The 23069-nt window shown below is 58.3% G+C and overlaps 1 protein-coding gene across 1 annotated transcript in view; it reads left to right on the top strand.

Moving 5' to 3' along the window:
• The window catches only part of PYGB (glycogen phosphorylase B), a 54020-nt gene that overhangs the window by 29095 nt on the left and 1856 nt on the right, over nucleotides 1-23069 (top strand). The window contains exons 4-19 of the mRNA XM_032606239.1: nucleotides 2076-2179; nucleotides 5079-5210; nucleotides 6895-7006; nucleotides 7299-7381; nucleotides 8218-8361; nucleotides 8880-8972; nucleotides 9929-10075; nucleotides 10752-10915; nucleotides 11608-11722; nucleotides 12632-12733; nucleotides 13324-13471; nucleotides 16932-16990; nucleotides 18733-18874; nucleotides 20380-20587; nucleotides 21147-21281; nucleotides 22350-22416. Of these exons, the coding sequence (XP_032462130.1) occupies nucleotides 2076-2179; nucleotides 5079-5210; nucleotides 6895-7006; nucleotides 7299-7381; nucleotides 8218-8361; nucleotides 8880-8972; nucleotides 9929-10075; nucleotides 10752-10915; nucleotides 11608-11722; nucleotides 12632-12733; nucleotides 13324-13471; nucleotides 16932-16990; nucleotides 18733-18874; nucleotides 20380-20587; nucleotides 21147-21281; nucleotides 22350-22416 (1955 nt within the window). The remainder of the gene's footprint in view (nucleotides 1-2075; nucleotides 2180-5078; nucleotides 5211-6894; nucleotides 7007-7298; nucleotides 7382-8217; nucleotides 8362-8879; nucleotides 8973-9928; nucleotides 10076-10751; nucleotides 10916-11607; nucleotides 11723-12631; nucleotides 12734-13323; nucleotides 13472-16931; nucleotides 16991-18732; nucleotides 18875-20379; nucleotides 20588-21146; nucleotides 21282-22349; nucleotides 22417-23069) is intronic.

Raw genomic sequence — 23069 nt, 5'->3', positions numbered from 1 at the left:
GGTCCGTGGGGATAGATTGGTCCCTCAGAGTGGATGGGACAGTGTGTCCTCTGGGTCAAAATCTTTGCCACCAGTAGGGGAAAAAAATGCAAATTATATATTCTCTTTCACACAAAGGGCGCTTCATAATTATGGTGACCAGGCTTGCCAGTATTGGGGAACTGATGCCAGGAGGGGTTTGCAATATACCAACCACCTCCACAGCCAGTAACTGGGAGAAAGACAGAGGGCTAGAAACACACACGCACAGTTTATGAGTGTAGCCCAGCGTAAAGCAACTGTTCCTGCTTTACTACAGTAAACAGATTGCTCTAAAATAGCAGAGCTGTTTCTCTTGGACCTGCTGCTCCTTTGGGCCACGCTATTTGAGAATATACCCAGTTTGAAGTTTGTGGGTTTTTTTCTGTTTTAATTATTTTCGCCAGCTTTTATGAGGGGGAAGGAGCTGGGTTAAGAACTTGGAAGTGGAAACAGCAGTCACGGTGAGAGTTGATGTCACTGTGTCCTTCCAGGCTTTTGGGCACAGTGCTTCTGGAGCAGAGATGATCAAGTTCTGTGCTGCCCTTGTGTGTACGGGTCCCTAAAGTGATACACTTTGCATTACTGCCCCTTTTGAGAGCTGTCATTTTGTAAAGGGAGCGAATGCCCTAAAATTTATCTGGGTGAGTTGTGTGTAAGTGTTTATGTTTTCAGAATTTAAGTTAAATTCTTCAGAAATTATAAGCGCAGCGTATGTTCCTGTCCGACACAGCAGCACCCGGCTCTAGGTTAACCCTCGGCCAGGTGTGCCCCGCCACCAGGGGAAAGGCCGTGTGTGCCCCACTGGCGGGTGTGGGCTCTGTGTGGCCTGCGAAGGTGAGGTCACACGCACCACGCTAAGCCGTCGCTTCCCGCTGCAGACGGCGTTACAGCATCCAGGCCGGCAGGCAGAGGGCAGCCCCTCGGGCTTCGGTCCCCTTCGCCCTGACGGCGTTCCGTTGAGTGTGGTCATCTCCCCACTTAGTCCTTGCTCAGTCAGTAAAAACTGAAGTAAAAACCCAAGCTCGAGCGAAGCTCCAGGCTGCCCGCCCTGAGTCCGGCGTGTCAGCTCGTGGGCCATTCCCGCCCCCGCGAGTCCTCAGGCCGCGTCAGGCTGCTTCGCATCCACTCCAGGCACCTTTCCTGCCACTGGGCGGCGCCACCGGCCTTCCCCCTGGACTCGTCTGGGCCCCTCTGCTTCCACGGCTCCCCTCGCCGTGCAGACCCGGGACACCCCCAGCCTGCGGTAGCTCGTGTGTGGCGTCCCTCCTGCGAGAATGATTTCCTCAGAGCGAGAGCCCAGGCCTTGGTTTGTGGGTCTTCTTGTTGCTCCTCAGCAGAGGGCCTGACACCCCCAGGTCTGTGCATGTTTGGTAAATTGGCATGTGTCTTATGTGCTGGTGTTTCGTCGTTTAAATTTTGTGTTCTTCTTACTCCACAAGTTTAATAAGGCTGCCTTCTGAATCTTTATTCAAATCATGGTGGTTTGCTTTCAAGACGTTTTGATCGGAACAAGGGCTCCATTTGGCGGCACCTTCCGGTGCCCTGGTGGCACTTTGGCACCTGGGTATTTGGTGCTGTGGGTGCTGAAATGTACATTTGCAGGCCCCACTTCTGTGTCATCTTTACCAGTATGTGGGCAGATGTTCTGTGACGTTGCTTGGATTTCAAGTAGAACGTGCGAGGGTGGGGAGGCCTGCAGCCTGAGTGAGGGTCCCTAAGAGAACGTTGGCAGGAGGGGACAGTGTGTTGAGATGAGCTGAGTTTGGCAGTGTCCTCTGTGGGGTTCGTCCCTCTTCCCACACCCCCAGGTAGCCCCCATGTTGATGTTGTCTTGTCCGGGCCCCGGGCTCTCAGGCCGAAGGGCATCAGAGTGGGGTTCCATTTTCCTTTTCATGAGACCTGAAGGTGACCGGTCACCACTGGGCCACTGCCTGACGCCCTGGGGGCCAGCCCTCCGGCGCCTACTTGACTTGGTGTCTGGGCCTTGGCTCCAGAGGCCTTGGGTCTACTGATCGTCTTTGATCCCAAGAAGTTCTTTGTGTCTGGACTTTCAGCCTGCTTCCTTGACTCGATGGCCACCTTGGGCCTGGCGGCATACGGCTATGGAATCCGCTATGAGTTTGGGATTTTCAACCAGAAGATTGTCAATGGCTGGCAGGTGGGTGCCATTTCCTTCCTTTGCTCACTTGCGGCTCTCATGCACATGAGAAAATAGCCAGGCACCGTCAGTTCTGTGTTTGGACTTGCTGCTCCTCCTGGTGAGGCTGCGTGCCGGTCCTCGGCAGGGCAGAGGGGGGCAGGTGGGCAGTGCTGGGAGTTCTGGGCACTCCGTGCTTTCCACTTCGTCCCCACGGCCGGCAGTGCCCGTTGCCTACATGTGCTCATTGCACACGGCTTCTGTGTGGCGACAGGACGTCTGGTGGGCTGGGGCCAGAGCCCAGCTGGGCCTCACAGGAGACACTGTGGGTTGAGGACGCCACCAGCTGGTGTTGTTTTCTGTCGTCTCTCACAGAGCGAAGGCACCCCCCAGCCCAACCCCACCGCAGAGGAGGATTGGCCTGGAGTCGCTAGGAGAACAGCTATTGCAGGCTTTGCTCCCACCTGCCCTCGCTGACACCAGCGAGGTGGTGGCGTCCTGTGGGGTTAGGGGCTGGACTCTGCAAAGCAATGTGGCTCTTAGGAAGAATGAGCCTCAATTCTAAAGCGTCAGGCAGAGAAGTAACACGGTCAAGACCCTGCTGGTAAACGGGGGGACTCAAAACGCAGTCCCACCTTCCTTCTCTTAAGTGAGGTGGGCGTTTCCCCTCACTTTGGCATTTCAGAAAGGAAGGCAGCACTCTTCCACTTGGGTGGGGAATAGTTTAAATAATTTGGGGTCTATAAGTCACAGATAAAGCAGGGCTGGAGTTAGGATCAAAAAGCTGGTAACAGGAAAGTCGTACAGTCTGAACGAAGAAGCTAATGATCGGGGTGATGGAAGTGTCCTCTGTCTTGATGGGGTTTGGGTCACACGGGTGTGTGCAGTTGTCGGCACTCACCAGTGTCGGCCTTAAGATTTATGCATTTCACTGTGCGTCTGTTAGCCTAAAAAATAAACACTGTGATGGACTGTCCTTAATGACATGCCTGCGGAAGTGTTCAGGGGAAGAGTGGACAGATGTCTGGGATGAACTGCTCACTTTGAAATGCATCAGAAAAGTAATGGATGGATGGAAGGAGACGTGGTTATCAAGTATAGCAAGATGGAAGCAGTGACAGAGCCTAGGTGGAGGGTGTGTAGTTCACTGTCAATTCCTTGGCATTTCTATGTGTTTGAAAACGCTCATAATAAAACGTTAGCCAAGAAAAGTATGGCCAAAAGGAAAAGGAAACAAAACAGATTTGTAGCCACTGGTTAATTTATAGAAATATTCCCTATGACCTTGAAAGGAGAAATGCACTTTTCCTCCTGCCACGTTCTGGGTGATTTTAGCCACAGTTCTTTTTGTGCTTTTTTTTTCCTTTTCTTTTTTTTATTTTTTGGCCACACCTCGCTGTATATGGGATCTTAGTTCCCCAACCAGGGATCGAACCTGCAACCCCTGCATTGGCAGTGCGGAGTCTTAACCACCAGACCTCCAGGGAATTCCCTAGTCACAGTTATTTATGTGAGTGTTTCTGTCAGATGTGAGCCAGCCTTTGTACACGTGTGGTCTGTGGCCCATTCTAGCTCTTTCGTGGTCGAGGCGATGTGTGTGTTTGTAAGACAGAGACTCTGAGGCTCCTCCCTGCCTGGTGGGTGTTACGGTCGTAAGGAGGAAGGTTTTGGTGGTGGTTTCTGTCTCTGTCTGTTTGACCACAGACAATTCTTCCTTCTGGTTCCCTGTTCCTGTGCCTCTTGCCACCATGCGTAACAATTTAAAGACAGTCCTAGGTTGATAGGCCGGTGGTAAACTTGCCAACTCCCACGCTTCTGTCAAGGGAGCTGCTCAGTCAGAATGCTTTTAACGGAGTTTAGCTGTAGCCCAAGTAAATGTGGGCAGTGGTCACAAAGCAGCAGTGGTGGCCAGCGGGGGCCACAGACCAGCCTTCCTATCAGAGAAGGGGCTCCAGAAGGGAGAGCCCCTCGCCTCACGTACTTGGGAAGTTGCTGCTTCTGCAGACAGCTCATTGAACTGCTCTGTGGAGACAGCCAGGCTCTGATGTTGGAATCTCACTCACATACAGGAGGTCAAAGGCGGGACCGGTCCTGTGATGAGTACCTGCCTGTACCAGGCAGAACAGTCCTGCGGGGAGTTCTGTGGAGATGGGCACAGTGAAGCAGTAACCTCAGCCACGTCACTGTCCTAAAAGCATGACCCAGATGCTCCTTCTGGGGACTTGACCTCCTTCTGTCTCTGTGACTTGGCCGTCCTGGATGTGTGGTGTAGACAGGGCCATCCTTCTGTCTGTGACTTGGCCGCCCTTGATGTGTGGTGTAGACAGGGCCATCCTTCTGTCTGTGACTTGGCCACCCTGGACGTGTGGTGTAGACAGGGCCATCCTTCTGTCTGTGACTTGGCCGCCCTGGACGTGTGGTGTAGACAGGGCCATCCTTCTGTCTGTGACTTGGCCGTCCTGGACGTGTGGTGTAGACGGGGCCATCCTTCTGTCTGTGACTTGGCCGTCCTGGACGTGTGGTGTAGACGGGGCCATCCTTCTGTCTGTGACTTGGCCGTCCTGGTCAGGTCACGTCACGTGGATGGAGTCATGCGGTGTGTGGACTCTGCATAACGTCTCGAGGTTTGTTGATGTGCCCCGGGACTTCTTCCTTTTACTGCTGAATTCAAGCAATTCTTAACGTCTTTTTACTTTGATTTATTCTTCTAATTTTATATGAGTTTTTTCTTTAACAGTTCAAAGTGTTCATTTTTAAACAGAGCCTTGACCAGAATTGGAAACCTTTGCGCTGTAAATAGGCCACAGTTTTGTTTCCGTGCCGGGCAGCATCGTCTGGATGGCGTGGTCAGTGTGGGCGGAGGGCAGGGTCTGCCAGTGCCCGGGACCGTCTCCCCCGCCCTCACCTGCCGCCCTTCCAGGTGGAGGAGGCGGATGACTGGCTGCGCTACGGGAACCCCTGGGAGAAGGCGCGGCCGGAGTACATGCTGCCCGTGCACTTCTACGGGCGAGTGGAGCACAGCCCTGAGGGCGTGTGCTGGCTGGACACACAGGTACCACGGGCGCTTCTTGGTGGGTGGGGGGCTGAGCACGGGGACCCTCGACTCGCCTTGTCGTGTCGGCTCCCCTTGGAGCTTCCCTGTGGGACCCACCTCCCCACACTCGGTCGGGACTGTCCAGACACCAACTGTGAAGCCACACTCTGTAGTTTAACGGGAGCCATGTCGGCTGAGACTGGCGGTGTCTCGTGGTGAGCAGGTCGGCGCAGGGAGGGGCAGGGCACTGACCACCCCCGCCGCGACCCCAGTAGAGGGGGTAGGACCAGCCCCGCGTCCCTGTGGGGCAGGCCCTCACCCCTCGCTCCCGGTCCCGCGTGTGGCCCCGGCTCTCAGTGCAGCTCACTGGTTATTCTGAGCTGTCGGAGCTCTGGGCATGTGGGGCGGCTGGGTGGATGCTGGCGGCTGGGGGGCCAGGCTGGGGGGCCAGGGCAGGAGCACCGAGTGCTTGGCGGAACGCGGTGCCGTACCGGCGGGTGCACACGCGGAGTCCAGCCCGGGCTCAGAGACCGCGGAGGCGGAGGAGAGCTTGTTGGGGTGGGGATGGGTGGTGGTCGCAGTACGTAAGAAAGACGCCACCGCAGCAGTGTGGGCAGTAGAGCGTAAGCAGGGCAAGCCCGTGAGTCACAGGGGTCAAGTGAGTCATGCAGACTCAAGTCTTAACTGGGGCTCATGGAGCCAGGGCAGGCTGGCGGCCTGAGATGCCAGAATAAGTTGTATTTAATTTGGAAAAGCAGAGAAGGGGGTCTGGTTTTCTAGGTGTGATTGTAGAAGATGAATGAAAGGCCTGGAGACCACTCGGCACCCCAGGCGCCATGCAGTGAGGGCCTTCCCCTGGGGGACTGGCCGTGGAGAGGGAGGGAGCAGGTTGCAGATGCTTTGCAGGGCTTGTCGAGGCCAGCCAGGGCTGGGGAGTAGGGCTGCGGGGAGACGGGAAGGGAAGGGTGATACTGGGGCTTTAACCCGGGCCCCCCGCCCCCCGTAGTCCTTTGTGGCCACTGGAGCTGCCTTCAGCTCCTGAGGCCGCACATGAAGCGCCCCCGAAAGCAGGCCTGGGTGTGAGAAGCCCGTGGGCGGGTCTGCGGGTGGAAGTGACCTGAGGCTTGTGCACCTCTTCCTGTGCTTGGCAAGAGCAGAGCTGGTGCTTCTGGACAGATGGGGACTGGGACAGGGGTGGAGGGCAGGTCCGATGTTTTCTGTCGGGAGGGAGTGTGCAGGCTGCTTTGGTTTTGCTGAAGTTCGAGGTCAAGGCAACAGGAGGAGCCTCGCCGCAGACGTGGGAGATGGTCTGAAATAGCAGCTGTCTGTGGGGAGAGGTTAGGTGAGTCCCGAAATCGCCCACGCAGAGTTGAGTGAGAAGAGGGCAGGTGTGGAGGGGGAGGCCAAGGACACGGGAGGAGGGGCTACCGAGGAGCCAGGTGACAGTCGACGCTGGTGTCGAAGGTGAAGCTAGAGAGGGCCTGGCGTGTGGTCAGGGCCCACCGGAGGTGGCCTCGGGTGCTCCCGGCTCAGGACATGTGCGAGCCGGGGCTGCAGGTGCGAGGGACACGGGGCAGGTTGGGTGTGTTTGAGGAGGAAGGAGCGAAGCCAGAGGAGGGTGGGCCGCTTCCTGCGAGGCCGAGCTGCCCCAGCCCGTGGGGGGAGGTGGCCCAGGCCTGGGGACCGTGTCTTCCCTCGGCAGGTGGTGCTGGCCATGCCGTACGACACCCCGGTGCCGGGCTACAAGAACGACACCGTCAACACCATGAGACTGTGGTCCGCCAAGGCGCCCAATGACTTCAAGCTCCATGACTGTGCGTCCCCTCCTGTCCCCATCCGGTGGCTGATCCCAGACCGACCCCGTCTGCACCCACAGCCCACGAGGCTCCCCACTGCGGGAGGGCTGAGGGCAGTTTCCCTGTGAGCCCTGGACTTCCCAGGGACCCTGCGCCGTCCGGAAAGAGCCAGGGGTCTGGGGCGGGGTGTGGGCCGGTCGGCGTAGCAGCTGTGGGACGCCTTCTGCTCGGGAACGCTGTCCTCAGACCGATCAGGGCACGTGAGAGCCTCGGCAGGCACGCGGGTCCTGACTCCGCTCTCTGCCCTCAGTCAACGTGGGCGGCTACATCGAGGCGGTCCTGGACCGGAACCTGGCCGAGAACATCTCCAGAGTCCTGTATCCCAACGACAACGTGAGTAGCTGCTGCGGGTGGTCCTCGTCCGCGCCGTTCCTCCAGTGTAGGAAGCACCCCCGCGGGGCTGGGCTCCAGAAGGACCCCTGTGCTGGCCTCAGGCTTGTCAGGTGAGGCCACGAGAGTGACCTCCTCAGAGTGAGGGTGGACACGGCATCCCTGACGGGGCCCAGGAGCACCTGTGTGCTGTTAGCCCCTCCTTTGCCCTCTGCCCAGGGGAGCTCTTAGGAGGTTCCTGGCCTCACACCTACGCTCCCCATAAGCACACGGCCGCCGAGTGCAGGGCCGCGGAGACCTCAGACCTCACGTCCAGCCGTTTCTGCTCTTTAGCACCTGGTGCCAGCTCCCCAAGAGTTGGTTGGCGCGTTGGCGCGTGGGGCCAGCAGTCCCTATCCTGCAGGGACGCCTTGAGACGTCACGTGGTCATGGTTTGGAACGCTCTTAGCAGGTGTCCCCACTTGTGAGGCGGGGGCCTCAGCCACAAGATCCACTGCCACCAAACGAGCCCTTAGGATTTGCCCATCTTTGTGGGTTGTGGGTTTTTCGTATTTCATCAGGGAAATACATGCACGTAGCAGCAAAGGGCGCTGTGCTGAAAGGCTCATAAGCAAACGCCCTCCCCCAGCGCCCCTGAGACTCCGAAGAGACTCATGCTTCAGGCATGAGGCCTCCTGGAACGTGAGGCACCCGGGAGGGGAGGTTGCCCTCCTGGCCTCGGCCCCAGCACCGGGGATCGAGGCATGGCACCCCTGGGCCGCACCCCAGCCTGGGCCCTGTCCTGGGTTTGGGGGCCCCAAGGGCCCATGCAGTGGAGGCTGAGCCGGGCATGTCCTCAGTTCTTTGAGGGGAAGGAGCTGCGGTTGAAGCAGGAATACTTCGTGGTGGCCGCCACCCTCCAGGACATCATCCGGCGCTTCAAGTCATCCAAGTTCGGCTGCCGCGACCCCGTAAGGACCTCCTTCGAGACGTTCCCAGACAAGGTGCGTGTGTAGCGTGCTGAGCGCCGTGCCGGAGACGGGCTGTTCCCGGGCTGGGCCTCCTCCTTCCAGCTGCAGTGGGGGCTGGGCGGGAAGCCGCCCCCCAACCTGGGCCTCCTCGTGCCCGGGGACCAGGCCGCCTTCCTCCTCCACCAGGGCTGCCCTGGGCCTCAGGAGGCGTCGAGGCAGCAGGGAACGCTGTGAAAGGCTCTGTCGGGCAAAGCGGCCAGTTTGCAGGCTCAGTTCAGTAATCTGAACACAACCGGCCAGCGTCCGTCAGGCAGGAGCAGCGTTCCAAGACGGGAGGGCTCTGGACGCGCGCTGCGGGGCTGGCCTGCGGGTCCTCCACCCTGACCTGCTCCCTGCACCTCCGCGGCTTTCCGTGCTGGGCCTGGAGCCCGTGCAGTGCCGTCCACTTCCTGCTGCCAGTCCTATGACCAGGCTCCTCGGGGCGGGCAGCCGAGGACCCCGGTTCTGCACACGCGGGCAAGGGACTGAGGGGTCACCCCGTGTAAACGCAGGTGGCCATCCAGCTGAATGACACCCACCCGGCCTTGGCCATCCCTGAGCTCATGCGGATTCTGGTGGACGTGGAGAAGGTCGACTGGGACAAGGTGAGCACCGAGGGCCCGAGCACAGTGTCCCCAAACACCTGGGCACGGGGCGACCTCCCCGCCTCTCCCGACAGCAGGGGTGAGTACTGAGCTGGTCCACAGAGGGAGGCCTCTCTGGTGGCCTCGGGAGAACAGAAGGAAGTTGTCCTGGGAAGACGGGGCTATGGGGAGAAGGACGTTCCAGGAGCGGGTCTGGGGTTTCTCCCAAGGGCAGGGCACAGTGAGTGGGCCCAGCAGTTTAAGGGCCAGAGAAGGGTGGTTTTCTGGAAGACAAGAAAAGGATTCTGACACTTCTGAGAGCTTCTCACCTATACTTTTTCATCTTAGAACTGTGGCAAAAAACTCAGAAGTGTTCGGTTTAAAGAAATACATCGTTTACACATTTATAGGCTCCTTCTCCCTGCTTCACTTATTTGGTCCTAGATTCTTTAGTGGGGTTTTGTTGATCTCATTTACTTAAATCAACATATAAAACCATTTTTACCCCATTTTTTAGCACCAGAGCCCCTTTCTGGTTTGGGGCTGCACTTCTGGGTGGGGCTGGGCAGACCCTGTTCACACCTGGCCAGCGGAGGGCAGGGCCAGACACTTGACCAGTTTCCTCTGGACTGTGGTTGTGAAGTCGGTTTGGTGGAAATAAAGCAAAGCTGCCTGGAGCTCTGTCTGGTTTACAGAGGAAAGTTGCAGTGGTTCCCAGGTAGCAGGTAAGGTGCTCATTTCTGCGTGTGCTCTGGGTCAGGATGTGAGGTGCACATGGGGCGTGTCAGGACAGTGAAGGGCGCAGGGCTCACTGTGGGTTTAGGAAGTTCTGGGCCCCGGAGAGCAGAGACGTGCGGGGCCCTTCCTGGTGGCATCTGAACACCTGCCTCTGACCCTACACGTTCCCCTCACCTTGGCATCTGGCCACGAGCTGCTTTTTTCTGAATAAAACATTGGGGTGTTCTGGAATGTTGTAGGCCTGGGAAATCACAAGGAAGACCTGTGCATACACCAACCACACGGTGCTACCCGAGGCCTTGGAGCGCTGGCCTGTGTCCATGTTTGAGAAGCTGCTGCCACGGCACCTGGAGATCGTCTACGCCATCAACCAGAGGCACCTGGATGTGAGCATGCCCTTCCTGTGGTGATGCGGGAGGGGAGAGGGCTGCCCTGCTCTGACGGGCCCTCCTCTGCCCTCCACGTCAGATCGTCTGGCCCGGGACAGGTGCTTTACTTCTTGAAGGGAATAGCCGTTCAAGAAGAGGACTTTGGGGTCTGGGGCTGTCACTTGGCAGAGCTGTTGCCTGTTCCCCGCGCTTGGACCCCTGCTGCGTCGGGGGGAGTCTTCTCATTTCTGAGCAGGTTCAGGTGTGAGTGTCTGTTCCTGGAATGCCAGAGGCCTTTGTCCTGCGACATCACTGCAGCATTCGGGTGATTTGGAAACAAATCACCTTTGTCTTTCCTCTGTCCCCCACAGAAAGGAAAGTGGTACAAGCACAGGGGAACTTAGAATTCAGGTGTGATTATAGTTCATTTTTTTAATCTTTTGGTGAAAGAGTAGCCATTCCCACTGGTAGACTGCGGTTATACCCTGCCTGGGCCAGCGGGGACAGCATCCCCATCTCTTCCTGTACGTCACACGGCACCTCCTCAGCTCCTCCGAGCCCACGGGCCGGGCCGCCGCCCCCAGGCCGAGGCAGACCTTCTCCCGGGGCCCAGTCAGGCTGGGCTGCAGCCGCCCTGGGCCTTTCTTGGGGAAAGCAGCCCCCCGCCCTCCTGCTCACTGCTCTGTCTCGGCAGCACGTGGCCGCCCTGTTCCCCGGGGATGTGGACCGCCTGCGGAGGATGTCCGTGATCGAGGAAGGGGACTGCAAGCGGATCAACATGGCCCACCTGTGTGTCATCGGGTCCCACGCTGTCAACGGCGTGGCGAGGATCCACTCGGAGATCGTGAAGCAGTCAGTGTGAGTGGGGCCTGCGCTGGCCTGCGCCAGGGCGCGTGAACTGCCCAGAGCGTGGCGGTGGGAGGGTGAGGCCCTGCCTCAGTGGACGACGCTGGGGGACCGAGCCCTCTTGTCACCAGGAGCCCTTCCCGTCGTCTGCGTTCTCGGTCTGTCCAGGCAGAGGCTCTCCTCCTGGAGCACGTGCTGCTGGCTGTGGGCCTTGGCGCCCCGCCTGGGGACAAGAGTCCTGGGCCCCCCCCGGGTGGAGGTTAGGGTGTGACGGGCTGGGGCTCATCCCCGAGAGGAAGGAGGAATTCTTAGGTCAGATTCCCTGCTTCTGCCCCCTCTTTGTGGGATGTGGTCTTGGAATTCCTCCTTTCCATCCTCGCCGCAGACCTGTGGAGCGCCTCGTGTGGGCGCCCGGAAGCCCTGGACGGGTCTGTCCGTGTGGAGGCTTCCGGGTCCTCGGTGCTGGCCTGAGGCTTTGTGTGGTGTACTGTTTAATCCCCACTGTCCGTCCACACTCCACTGGCACAACCACTGGGAGGTGGCCAGGCTCCAGCCACATGCCGGCGTGGAGTTGGGCTCCTTGGGGGATGGAACAGAAAGGCTGGGCTCTGGATCGCCCAGGGGCTCCCTTCAGAGGGCCCTGTGCCTCTCGCTCACCTCGTTTGAAACAGCGCTTGTGACAGTTGCCCGTTGTCTGTTTTTAGCTTTAAGGACTTTTATGAGCTGGAGCCAGAGAAGTTCCAGAATAAGACGAATGGCATCACGCCCCGACGGTGGCTGCTTCTGTGTAACCCGGGGCTGGCGGACATCATCGTGGAGGTGAGGCCAGCGCCTCTGAGTCCACCCGGAGCTGTGGGCGGGCAGAGCGAGCGGTAGCTGCCTGGGGCCGTGTGGGCGGTGACCCGCTCCTCAGCGTGTGGACAGCGACGGCTCCTGGACGGGTGCGGGCGGTGGGGACCCGCTGTCGCCCTGGGTGTGGGGGGCCGGGCGGTCGGCCAGCAGCCCTGGCGGCCTGTGCGGGAGTTCAGAGGGGAAGTGCTAGGCCCAGCTGCCCGCGAAGAGGTTTGTGAGCCGGGGACGCGGTCGTTGTTGACTTGTTCCCATGCTCACGCGCTCAGCGAGGAAGGAGACAAGTCACGCAGGGGCCCGGCCGCGTGCTGGACATGGGGGTGCTGGGGGGCGGGCTGTGTGCCAAGGAGGCTTCTCTGGAAAGGGACGGCAGAGCTGAGGTCTGCCTGCCCAGTTACCGGGAGGGCCCAGGAGCAGCGCTGCAGGGACGTGACCACCCGCAGCCTGGCTGGTGCGGCCTCGGTTCAGGGCAAGGCCACGGAGACGGCCCAGGTGTCTGGAGGCCAGGAGTTTTCCTCTCGGTCCTAAATTAGAAACAGGGAGACTGAAGCTGGGGTTTGTTTGGAAACAGCACTGTGCTGCAGTGTGGGGGGCAGGGTAGGGTGCCCAGGCTGGGCGGGAGCGGCCGGAAGGCCTCCGTCCATCTGCGGTTCTGGCGGGTGCGGGCCTTGGGGGTGGGCGGAGACGGGCCCCCAGGTTTCAGGCCTGTGGGGAGCCGGGGGAGGCGCGTGCGTTTGAGGGCACGTTTCAGTGGTCGGGACTTGACCGGCGCCGGGTGTGCGGTGTTTCCTGGGAGGGGGTGTCGTGGGAGAGGAGGGGGCCTGGGGCTGAGGTGGGCAGAAGAGGTGCAGAAACCGCGTCTCCCTTATGACTCGGCAGAGAATCGGGGAGGGTTTCCTGACGGACCTGAGCCAACTGAAGAAACTGCTGCAGCTGCTCAGTGACGAGGCACTCATCAGGGACGTGGCCCAGGTCAAGCAGGTAGGCCTGGTGGGGGGCCCATCCCCCCACTCAGCCTTGCAGAGGGGGCCCCGCTGAACCCTGAGCGCACCGCCGCCCCAGGTCTGGAGGAGAGCTCGTCGGGAGGGAAGCAGTGGGAATCGATGCAGGTCTCGCGTCTGCACTTGACATGCTGTCCGCACCCCTGGGCCTCCCTGTGGCCACCTCACCACCAGGCGGCCTGGCCCGCTGGGCGGCCTTTGAAGACCGAGACTGACCCTCCACTGTGCCAACAGCCTGGCCTCGGGGGCCCAGATGTAGTCTTCATTTTGGAGTCTCGCCCCCCCACCCCAGGTCTCCTTGTCTCCATTTTCTGCTTTTCTCATCCTTTGCTCCTCTTCCTGGGTTTGCACATCTACTTTCCTGTTTATCTCCATGCTCTCATGCGGATCCACTTTCAGGATCACGCTTCCCCCTTCTGCCCACCAGGCTCCGGTGACCACCTGTGTCCCTCTGTGTCTTCCCTGGGGTGGCAGCGCGTCCTGGGCATCCCCTCCCTGCTGCGTCTCTGACACCAGCCCTGGGGGCTCAGCCCTGTGAACATCCCACCATCTTTACCTCTGTTCTCCCAGGAAAACAAGGTGAAGTTCTCTGCCTTCCTGGAGAAGGAGTACGGGGTGAAGGTCAACCCCTCGTCCATGTTCGATGTGCACGTGAAGAGGATCCACGAGTACAAGCGGCAGCTGCTCAACTGCCTGCACGTGGTCACCCTGTACAACCGTGAGTGCTCCGCCCCTGCGCCCCACCCCCCCTTCCACCGGGCCTTTTTCTCACGTGGCCATTGGGGCGGACGTGGCATATTCATTTTGAGTGGCACCTTCTGGTTTTCTGTGTTCAGAACAGAGCAGCTGCAAGGAGTGAGACGTGAGCTCAGAGGTTGGGGAGCTCGAGGCGCAGGGGCCGCACCTCCTCCAGAGGCTGGGTTTTAGGTCTGGTGCAGCATTTCTTTCATACTTAGTTATTATCGTTATTAGACTCCTCTTAAGTTATTTGGAGAGATTATCCTTAGCAGGTGAGGCATTTGAAGTACACCCATAGAAGATGAAATAGTATGTTACATCTATACACCTTAAACTATTTAAGTGGCATTTGATCTTGAAGCACGTGTGAATCAAAGGCCCACCTAAGGGCTTCCCTGGCGGCGCAGTGGTTGAGAGTCCGCCTGCCGATGCCGGGGACACAGGTTCGTGCCCCGGTCTGGGAAGATCCCACATGCCGCAGAGCGGCTGGGCCCGTGAGCCATGGCCACTGAGCCTGTGCATCTGGAGCCTGTGCTCCGCAACGGGAGAGGCCACAACAGTGAGAGGCCCGCATATCGAAAAAAAAAAAAAAAAAAAGATCCACCTAAAAGTAACTATGACCATTTGCTACTTCTATAAATAAGATAATAAAGCCTCAAGGAAAAATCTGGTTTTTTTTAAAAGTTATTTATTTAATTTATTTATTTTTGGCCACGTTGGGTCTACGTTGCTGTGCGCGGGCTTTCTCTAGTTGGGGCGAGCGGGGGCTACTCTTCATTGTGGTGCGCGGGCTTGTCATTATGGTGGCTTCTCTTGTTGCGGAGCCTGGGCTCTAGGCGCACCAGCTTCAGTTAGTTGTGGCACGTGAGCTCAGCAGTCGTGGTGCACGGGTTTAGTTGCTCCGCAGCATGTGGGATCTTCCCGGACCAGGGCTCAAACTGTGTCCCCTGCATTGGCAGGTGGATTCTTAAGCACTGCGCCACAAGGGAAGCCCAAAACGTGGTTCTTAAGATCTTGTAATGTAGTAAAGCAGATACTAATTTTGAAAATAAAGGAACCAAATACTTTCCAAGACGCAGAGCTCCCCTGGAGAACATCAGCTCTCCAGTTGCCAGTGAGGGAGACTCTGTCTTGAGAGATCTGCTCGCTCGTGCGACAGTGAAGTGACAGGACGGATGCTAGTTTGGGTTGAATGGTTCTGACCCGACCCTCAGAAAAGGCCCAGGTGAGGGCCCTCCTGTGTGTTTGGCGGAAGGGCGCACCTCCTGGGCCAGAAACAGCAGTTCACGGAGACTTGTTTTGTGCTCTTTGCTGTGGTTTTCTTCTGCAATTGTGATTTTTCTGCATTTTCTTTGTCGTTTCCCCAGCGGCGTCCCCGAATCCCCTGCCTGTGAGCGGCAGGGCCAGTCGCTGGGTGGCCTGCCCTTCCTCCCGTCACCTCTTGTGACCGGTGCCTCCCTACTGCCCAGGGTGCTGCTTTTGCTCGGCTTGTGAGCGTCCGGGGCGCCTGTGGCATTCCGATGGGGCCATCAGGGCACGTGTCACCCGCCCCCCGCCCGCTCGTCCACCTGCATGTATGCAGCGCACGTGGTGCTGCTCTGCCATCCTCGCCTCGATCTGACCTGGGTTTCCGTCTGCGATGAGACGCCCAGTCCTCTTACAGGGCCGTCCGGTCGCCCTTCTGCCCAGCTCCTGTGCCCCGAGGTCTTCCGTGTCCACAGTAGTCTGTGGCCATTTGCGGGAAGGGTGGTTCCGCTGAAGCGATGTCCTCAGTCTCCCGTTCTTTCCTTGAGCAGCGCCATCTGAAGGGTGGGTCCGGAGTGAGCTGCTCTCTTGGCCTGTGCTCATTCTACTCGGCTGTGTCTTGGGTGCCGGCTGTTGTGGGTCAATTTTCTTGACGCTCGGGCACTCTGAGGATGGTGGTTGATAACTTATATCATTTCTAGGAAGTTTCCTTGAAATACATTAAAACATGTGTTTGGCTTTTTTCTCCTGGGGCTCCAGTGACGTGGTTGGTTTCTTCCACCACCTTCTTTTTGCCTGTTGATAGCACTCCCTCCTTTTCTGTTCCATGTTGTCTGCTGGTCCCGCCTCCACGCTCTGTGTGTCTACTGTGTTTTCTGCGCATCTCCCCGCCCTCCTGGCTTCTGTGATCGGGCTGCACTCTGTGGGGCAGTTCTGCCTTGTCGCCTGTGTTCTGCCTTCTCCCGGGGTCTTGCGTTTCGGCGCTATGGTCTCCCATCTGCGTCGACAGTCCTCACAGGTTGGAGACTCACAGGGAGGCTGCTTCCACTGCCCTTGTCTGTGGCAAAGCTCTGTGTTAGGGTTGGTCACTCGTGTCTGAGGAGCTGCATCAGGACTCTGGCCGGGGCCTCGTGAGCTCAAGGCAGCCGCAGGCCTCCCCAGCTTGTGACGCCTCTCTGGGGCTCCAAGTCAAGGCTGGCTCAGGAGGCGTCATGGCCCTGTGGGCCTCTGTCCACAAGGATGTCCAGACCCCCTTTCCAAGGTTTCTCTGTAGGAGGGGTGCCGACAGGGTCTGCCCGCCCAGCCCCCTGGGGCTCTTTCCTGCCTCCGTTTCCCCTGCTCACAGCCCCCGGGAGACTGGGGTTCCTGAGACCCTGAGTTCACAGCTCTGCCTCCCACCTATCCCATGACCCAGCAGGACTTGCTCAATGATCTGGAGTTAGCGTATTTTTCTTTTTTACTAGTTTTAGTAAAAATGTAGTTTGTGGGGTTTTGGCTTTATTTTTTTCCTGTTCTCTTTGTTACTCTGTCCACAATCTGGAAGCGGGAAGATACAGAACTAAAGGACGGTCATGTTCCTACTAGAACCTGAAGACAGGTTACAGATCAGCCGCGACCCTTTAGTGGCTCCTGTAAACCTTGCGGCCGATTCCTGACTCTGGTGAATGCCATCTAGGGCAGCCTGTCACTTCTGTAGACACTCCCTGCCCCCACCCCCCAGCTGAAATCTGGAAACCAGTGGCCTGGTGAGGACATCTCATTCTGCTGGGGCTGGAGGTGAGCTGTCTGCTCCTGTGCAGAAAAGGTCTGGGGGGCTTCTCACCCTCTGTCCCAGTGATGGAGGGGGCTTGGGGTCTCACTGACACCCCTCGCAGGCTGATGGTGAATCACCACCATCCCAAGGTCACCCCATTTTTGAGTACCCATCACATGCCAGACCCAGAGAAGCTCCTGTGTTGAGCTGTTCTGGACACAAAGGCACAGCTTTTCCACTGAACTTTCTGGAAGAGTCTGCTCCTGGCTGGCCTTCCAAACCAACCTGGACCAAGTGTAGAATTCTGTAAGCGGGAGCTCCTGGCAGTGCAGCACCTGTGTCGGGCTGGCCTCTGAAGACACTGTCACTGAGGCCTGTCCCAGGGCTCAGGCACGTCTGGCTCCAGGGGCTTCACGTGGCTCTCTTTTTGTTTGTCCTGCAGGAATAAAGAAGGACCCAGCCCAGGCCTTTGTGCCCAGGACTGTCATGATCGGGGGCAAGGTGAGGGGACGTCTTCTTGGTTCCTGCTTGGCGTTGGTCGGGGATGCACAAACCACCGTGCTTTTCAAGCAGTGTCTCTGCATCAGGGCTGGATGCTGCGGGTGGCCGGGCGCCAACCTGCACACACAGCCCAGAGGTCCTGGCCCCAGGTGTGCCTCTGGGCCAGGTCAGGCTCCATCAGCTCAGCCGCAGGAGGGAGCTGGATGGGGCCCCTGCCTGCCCGGCCCAGGGGAGTGGGGTCCCCAGCCCCAAGGGCCAGTCTCTACTGGGCTCTCATGGGGCAGCACCATTTCTCTGTGTAACTGCCGGATTTCCACGCCTCCCCTGCACTGGTGTGCCAAGTAGACGTGAGTCGCTGGCTGCTTCGTCAGCCAGATGTGCGCCTGCTCTTGGCTCAGCCTGGCCTTATTCATTTTATTTATATGTGCTTTTGGACGTGGGATCTCAGAGTCCCAGCGTATCGCCGGCAGGCATCAGTGGGTCCCATCATCCGGCTCCGCGCTCTAGGGCCCGCGTCCCCACCCCTCTGCCACTTTTCCCAGAAGCCTGGGCACAGCTGCTTCACAGGGGCTGCAGGTGGGCCCAGGACTGTCCTCGCCTCTTACTTGAGCACATATGAAGGTAGAGGCACCTCACAGGCAGGCCCGTCTTGTTCTGTCTCTGCCACCGTCCCCCGGCCCCCCGACTCTTGATGTTTCTAAAGCAGACTCCGGACAGCATGCTGGGGTTCTTTTTCTTTTCTTTTTTTTTTTAACTTATCTATTTCATTACATATTAGTGTATATATGTCAATCCCAATCTCCCAATTCATCCCACCACCACCCCACCCCAGCATGCTGTTTTTGTCAGTATTTCCGTATGCATTTTAGAGATGTGGACTTTCAAAAAGTTAAAAAATGTTAATTTTTTAAAAATTAACATTTTTGAAAAGAGAAAAAAAAGAAGTGTAGAACATGACAAACCTGTCCCCCAGACTTTTGCTGAACCATTTCATAGTAGATAGATTACAGACATTATAACACTTCAACCCTAAGAACTTAATCAGTTGTCTTCACAGTGATGTTTTCCTGCAAAACCACACAGCGCCACCATCACACCTAAAACACTTGACAAGAATTCCGCCACATCATTAAATATCCAGCCAGGGCCACACGCAGCGGTCTTGTGACAGCTACAAATACCTTGAGCTTGTTTGAATCAGGACCCAGCAAAGTTCTCACATGGTGACGGGCGGCTGTGTCTCTTAAATCTCTTCATCTGTAGGTTTTTCTTCACGTCCCCCTCTTTTTTTCCCTTGCAATTTGTTACAGAAATCGGGTTGTGTGTCTTTCCCAAACCACGTCCCTCTGGTATCTCCCAGTACTTTCCTTGGTTCCCTGCGTTTCCTATAAGTCGGTAGTCAGTTTTCAGAGGTCCTTGTTCCCTCTCTCCATTTTTGAAAAAAACAACTAGAATCAGAAAACCAAGCTTGAGGTTGACAGATTTGTGCACGTGGGTGAGGTGCCGTCATGAGAGGCACTCGGTTGGAGCCGAGGAAGCGGGTGGGGCGCCGCGCTCCGTGGGTCCGTCTGCCAGGTTGAGGGCAGGACACGCAGGGATGCCACGGCCTCAGCCCACCCCTCCCCTGCCGTGGGAACCCCGCTGGCAGAGCCACTTGGCTGGGCGTGTCCAGCCCGGGCTCCAGCGACCCTGCCATGCCCCTGAGCACAGGGTGTCTGCTGAGCGCCCCTCCCCCTTTCCAGGCAGCGCCCGGCTACCACATGGCCAAGATGATCATCAAGCTGGTCACGTCCATCGGCGACGTTGTCAACCACGATCCGGTTGTGGGCGACAGGCTCAAAGTGATCTTTCTGGAGAACTACAGAGTGTCCTTGGCCGAGAAAGGTGAGCCTGCCCTACCTGGGCGCAGTCAGTGGTCCTCTATGGTCAGGGCCTGTCTTGCTTTCAGACAGATTAACAGCCCCAACACCAGGCTGCCCAGCCAGAGGGCCCCCCACCCCTGGCCTGGCTCTGGGTCGTCCTCGGTCTCACACATCCGTGGTCTCTGAACTTCCCGCTGCTGCCCCTCCTCGCTCCTCTGCCCCAGGGCTCCCTCTTGCTGGCCCTCCCCGTCCCCCAGAGGTTGCTTCTGCTCATCCCCACCTGTCCACTCTGGCCTGGCGTCCTGCACCTGCTCTGGGAGGGTTCAGCCTGGGGCCACTCCACTTTGGGGGTACTGGGTATGTGTTACCATCTGGAGAAGGGCCTGTGGCCAAATGTGCCTCGGAGCATAGCTGTCCTGAGCTGGACAGGCCTCTCTGAGCCGGCCACTTCCGGAGACCTGGCAGGAAGTGCTGGGAAACCTGAGCCTGGACTTGTGGCCCGAGTAGCAGCCCCTCTGATCCATGAGACTGTGCGCTGCCCTCCAGGCGTTGAGTGAAGGGCAGGCTCACGCACTCCCTCCTCCTCCGTTGCGGACGGGTCATCAGGACCATCCCTGTGGTCCTGCCACTGCCATGGACCATGTGTGGCTCGGGGGTTGGGTTGGGGTTAGTGTTTCGCTGAGCTTCTAAAGCAACTTATGGCCACTGCCTGGCACTCCCAGGCCAGTTCCTGTGCTTCCTTAGAACTGACCTTGGGGACAGCCAGCCTGGAGTTGGGCCCCGCACCCTCCCCTAGCTCTTGGACTGGCTGTGGTAACGTGTCCACCATCCCGTCTGCCCATGTCCCTCTGCCTGAGGGGCCGGGGGTGCCTGTGTCTCTATCCTGGCACCTGGACCTGACCTTGAAGAAGGGGCTGGGCTCTGGTCTTGGCTGACCCCGAGTGCCCTTCAGCTGGGTTAGGGACGCAGCATTAGCTCTGAGAACGAGCTGAGGACGTGGGAGCAGGGATGCCAAGGCAGGCAGGACGGAGGCTGCGTTCCTGCTGCCATGTGGAGAAACTCACGCAGGGAACCCACACTTGGGAGAAGCTGCAGGGTCGTGGATGGGGTCGTGTCTTGGCCGCTGTAAACGGCACAGAGTGACTTAGGTGTGTGTGGCCACAAGAAGATTGTCCCCCCGCTGTCCCCAGTCCTCTGGTGCTGTGAGTCAGATTCCTCTTCAAGCCATTTAAGGAGCCTGTGGGGCTGATTGAATAAGACACCAGTGATGTCAGGATACAAGGGAATGATGACAACACCAGGCTTTGATTTGGCCCTGGTCCGCGGAAGGTTCCAGAACAAAGGTCCTTTGCCACCTGCAGGGCTTCTCAGGCGTCTCCATTGTGGATCCTCTGCCTCAGGCTGCCCTGGGTCAAAAAAGGGAGCCGTACAGGTGGTGTGGTCAGTGTGTGGTGTTGCTGTGCTGTTCCCATTGCTCTCGTGTTGAGCGGTTCATGGCTGACGGGTCTTGCTCTCGCCGCCTTGCAGTGATCCCCGCTGCCGACCTGTCACAGCAGATCTCCACCGCGGGCACCGAGGCCTCGGGCACAGGCAACATGAAGTTCATGCTCAATGGGGCCCTCACCATCGGCACCATGGACGGAGCCAACGTGGAGATGGCTGAGGAAGCTGGGGCCGAGAACCTCTTCATCTTTGGCTTGCGGGTGGAGGACGTGGAAGCCCTGGACCAGAAAGGGTGTGTGTCCCTCTGAAGACTTCAGATCTCCTCTACTTGTTTTTCACACCCTTGGATACTGTGAGGGGTCCCAGCCCGGCCTAATCCTGTGCAACTGAAGTTGCCTAGTTGCCTAAAATCCCTCAGGGGAGTTGTTGAGGCCTCAGGCACCAGCTGCTGAACCCAAACAGTCAGAACCTTGTCAGCCTGTGAGCGCTGGCCCTTTCGGCCCTGTCCCATGTCTGCCACACACCTCCCTCTCCCCGGACTCCCTAATGGTCGCAGGGTGTCTCTCCAGCTTGGTTTCACATGTCATTTTCTTCTGCAGCATCCTGGCCCTGGGGGCGGGGGCGGGGCTGCTTGAGCATCCTCTCAGAGGACTGCGACAGAGCCATGCATGGGACTTGTACATCCTCTAGCAACCACGTGTCTGTAACAGTAAAAGGAGGAGGTGGAATTGATGTGCTCACAGCCCATGTCCACCTCCCAGTGCCTGCAGTTGCCAACCCCACCTGGCTGTCCTGGGCCCGGGGCACAAACGGCCCCAGCATCTGCCCATGAGGCCGCCATCTCCCCACAGGTACAACGCCTGGGAGTACTATGACTCCCTGCCTGAGCTGCGGCAGGCCGTGGACCAGATCAGCAGCGGCTTCTTCTCCCCCAGGGAGCCCGACTGTTTCAAGGGTGTCGTCGACATGCTGCTGAACCATGACAGGTGAGACAGGCCCCTCGTCCCTCACCGATGGGTCAAAGGGTCCCCCTGGCAGGCTGAAAACTGCACGTTCTTTGGGGCCAAGCCTGGGCCTCGGTGAGGCTCACCGTCACCTCAGCCCACGGCCAGAGGCTCGGCTGCACCCAGGGGCCGGGGTTTGTGGGGCTTCTGACGGTGCTCAGCGAGCCTGGGGGCCTGGTGGTGGGATTGCCAGCTGCCAGGTCCAGCCCCAGGCCCCCGGCACCAGCTGACCTCCTTGGACGGGAGTGACAAGCGTCGCCTGGGTGGGTTGGAGGCGACTTCCTCGGGGTAGAGGGAGCCTGGGTTTAATGGGGAGCCCAAGAGTGGTTCAGGTGGAATGAGCTTGTGAGGCCGTGAGTTACCACATGGTTAGTGTTTTACGACGAGGCCGTGTCAGGGCACAGCCTTGCACAGCACTTGTTATAGGTCGGCAGTGCTCTCTCCTCTGACGACAGGCCTCTTCTCCACCCAGGTGGTAAAAGCTGAGTCTGTCAAAGGCTGAGAATCGACCTCTATTCCACTTGCAGTTCCTTTGGTTTAGTCTGTCACTTTTTGATGAATGCTGTCAGCTGGCTTCTGTTAGACCCGATCGATCGTAACTCCACACACGCCCGGGGCTGGGAGCTTGGCCCTGCTGAGGTCTGTGATCAAGGAGAGACTTTACAGAGTTTTATGAATTGTGTTTCTGACTCAATCGTAAACAAAACGTGTTTCTGTGTCCATAAATCCTGCACCACCAGTTGTCAGCCCATGAGATCTGAGAACAGATGGTGATGGAGCCTGTGGTCACCCTGTGCCCTTCTCCTGGAGGTGAAATTGGAGGGAGGCCTCAGCCTGTGCAGCTCTAACCCACGTGCACGGGTTCTTTAAAGAACACTGGGTTAAAATAAAGTTTTTCTAGACTAGCGTCCCCAGGACAGAAGTGTTGCTCACAGAGTGGTCCCTGTGGCCACCCCTGTCCTGCAGAGCATGAGGACACAGCCAGCCAGGCCCGTTTCCTGACCTCCCACTCGTCACCCACCCAGCCCAGCTTCCTGTCTCCCATTTCAGGTTCAAGGTGTTTGCGGATTATGAGGCATACATGGAGTGCCAGGCCCGGGTGGACCAGCTGTACCGGGTAAGGTCCTTGGGCCCTGGCAGGGAAGCAGCAGGGTGTGGCTGTGTCCTGCTGTCTCGGGCCACTCCCAGGAGGTCACAGTTCATCTAGTGGCCCACAGCAGGTTGGGCTTCCTCATTTCCTGCTCAGGGACTGACTCGGCTGGCCCTCTGCCCAGGCTGCTGTCCACACCAGCGCACCTTCCCCTGCAGCCTCTGGGCAGCTGCCACAGAGCGCAGGTGAGCGGGGCAGGAGTTTCCTTCTGGAGGCTCTGCACACCCTAGCCCGCGATCTGACCGCCCACGTGGGTGTGATCAGGAGAGCCTGAGGTGAGGGATGGGCCTTGTGAGCAGTGAAGGCCTTTCTGTGCTTAAAATGAGAAGATAAACGATTCCTTGTAAAAGTGACAGATCTGACAGCAAGTAGAACAAGGACTTGTAGCTCTAAGGAGCCGAGTTTCTAAGGTGGGGCTGCGGGAGCCAGCTCCCCAGTCCGCGGCCCTGTGTCCCTGCCTCGGTGTGGCCCACAGAGAGTGTGCATGTCCAGTGGGGTCTCCTGGGAAGACTCAGCTCCTGAACCTGGGGAGGGAAAGGAGAATGTTCCACCCTGTGCACCCAGCCAAGGATGGCAGCAGGAGGGGACACTGGCGATGGGGGCGTGACTGTGCAGTTGTT

Source organism: Phocoena sinus, chromosome 15 (genome assembly GCF_008692025.1).
Source record: "Phocoena sinus isolate mPhoSin1 chromosome 15, mPhoSin1.pri, whole genome shotgun sequence".
In the NCBI taxonomy this organism is placed as follows: Eukaryota; Metazoa; Chordata; class Mammalia; order Artiodactyla; family Phocoenidae; genus Phocoena; species Phocoena sinus.
Note: the sequence above shows the minus strand (reverse complement) of the source record. Positions and strands in the feature narration are given on the sequence as shown.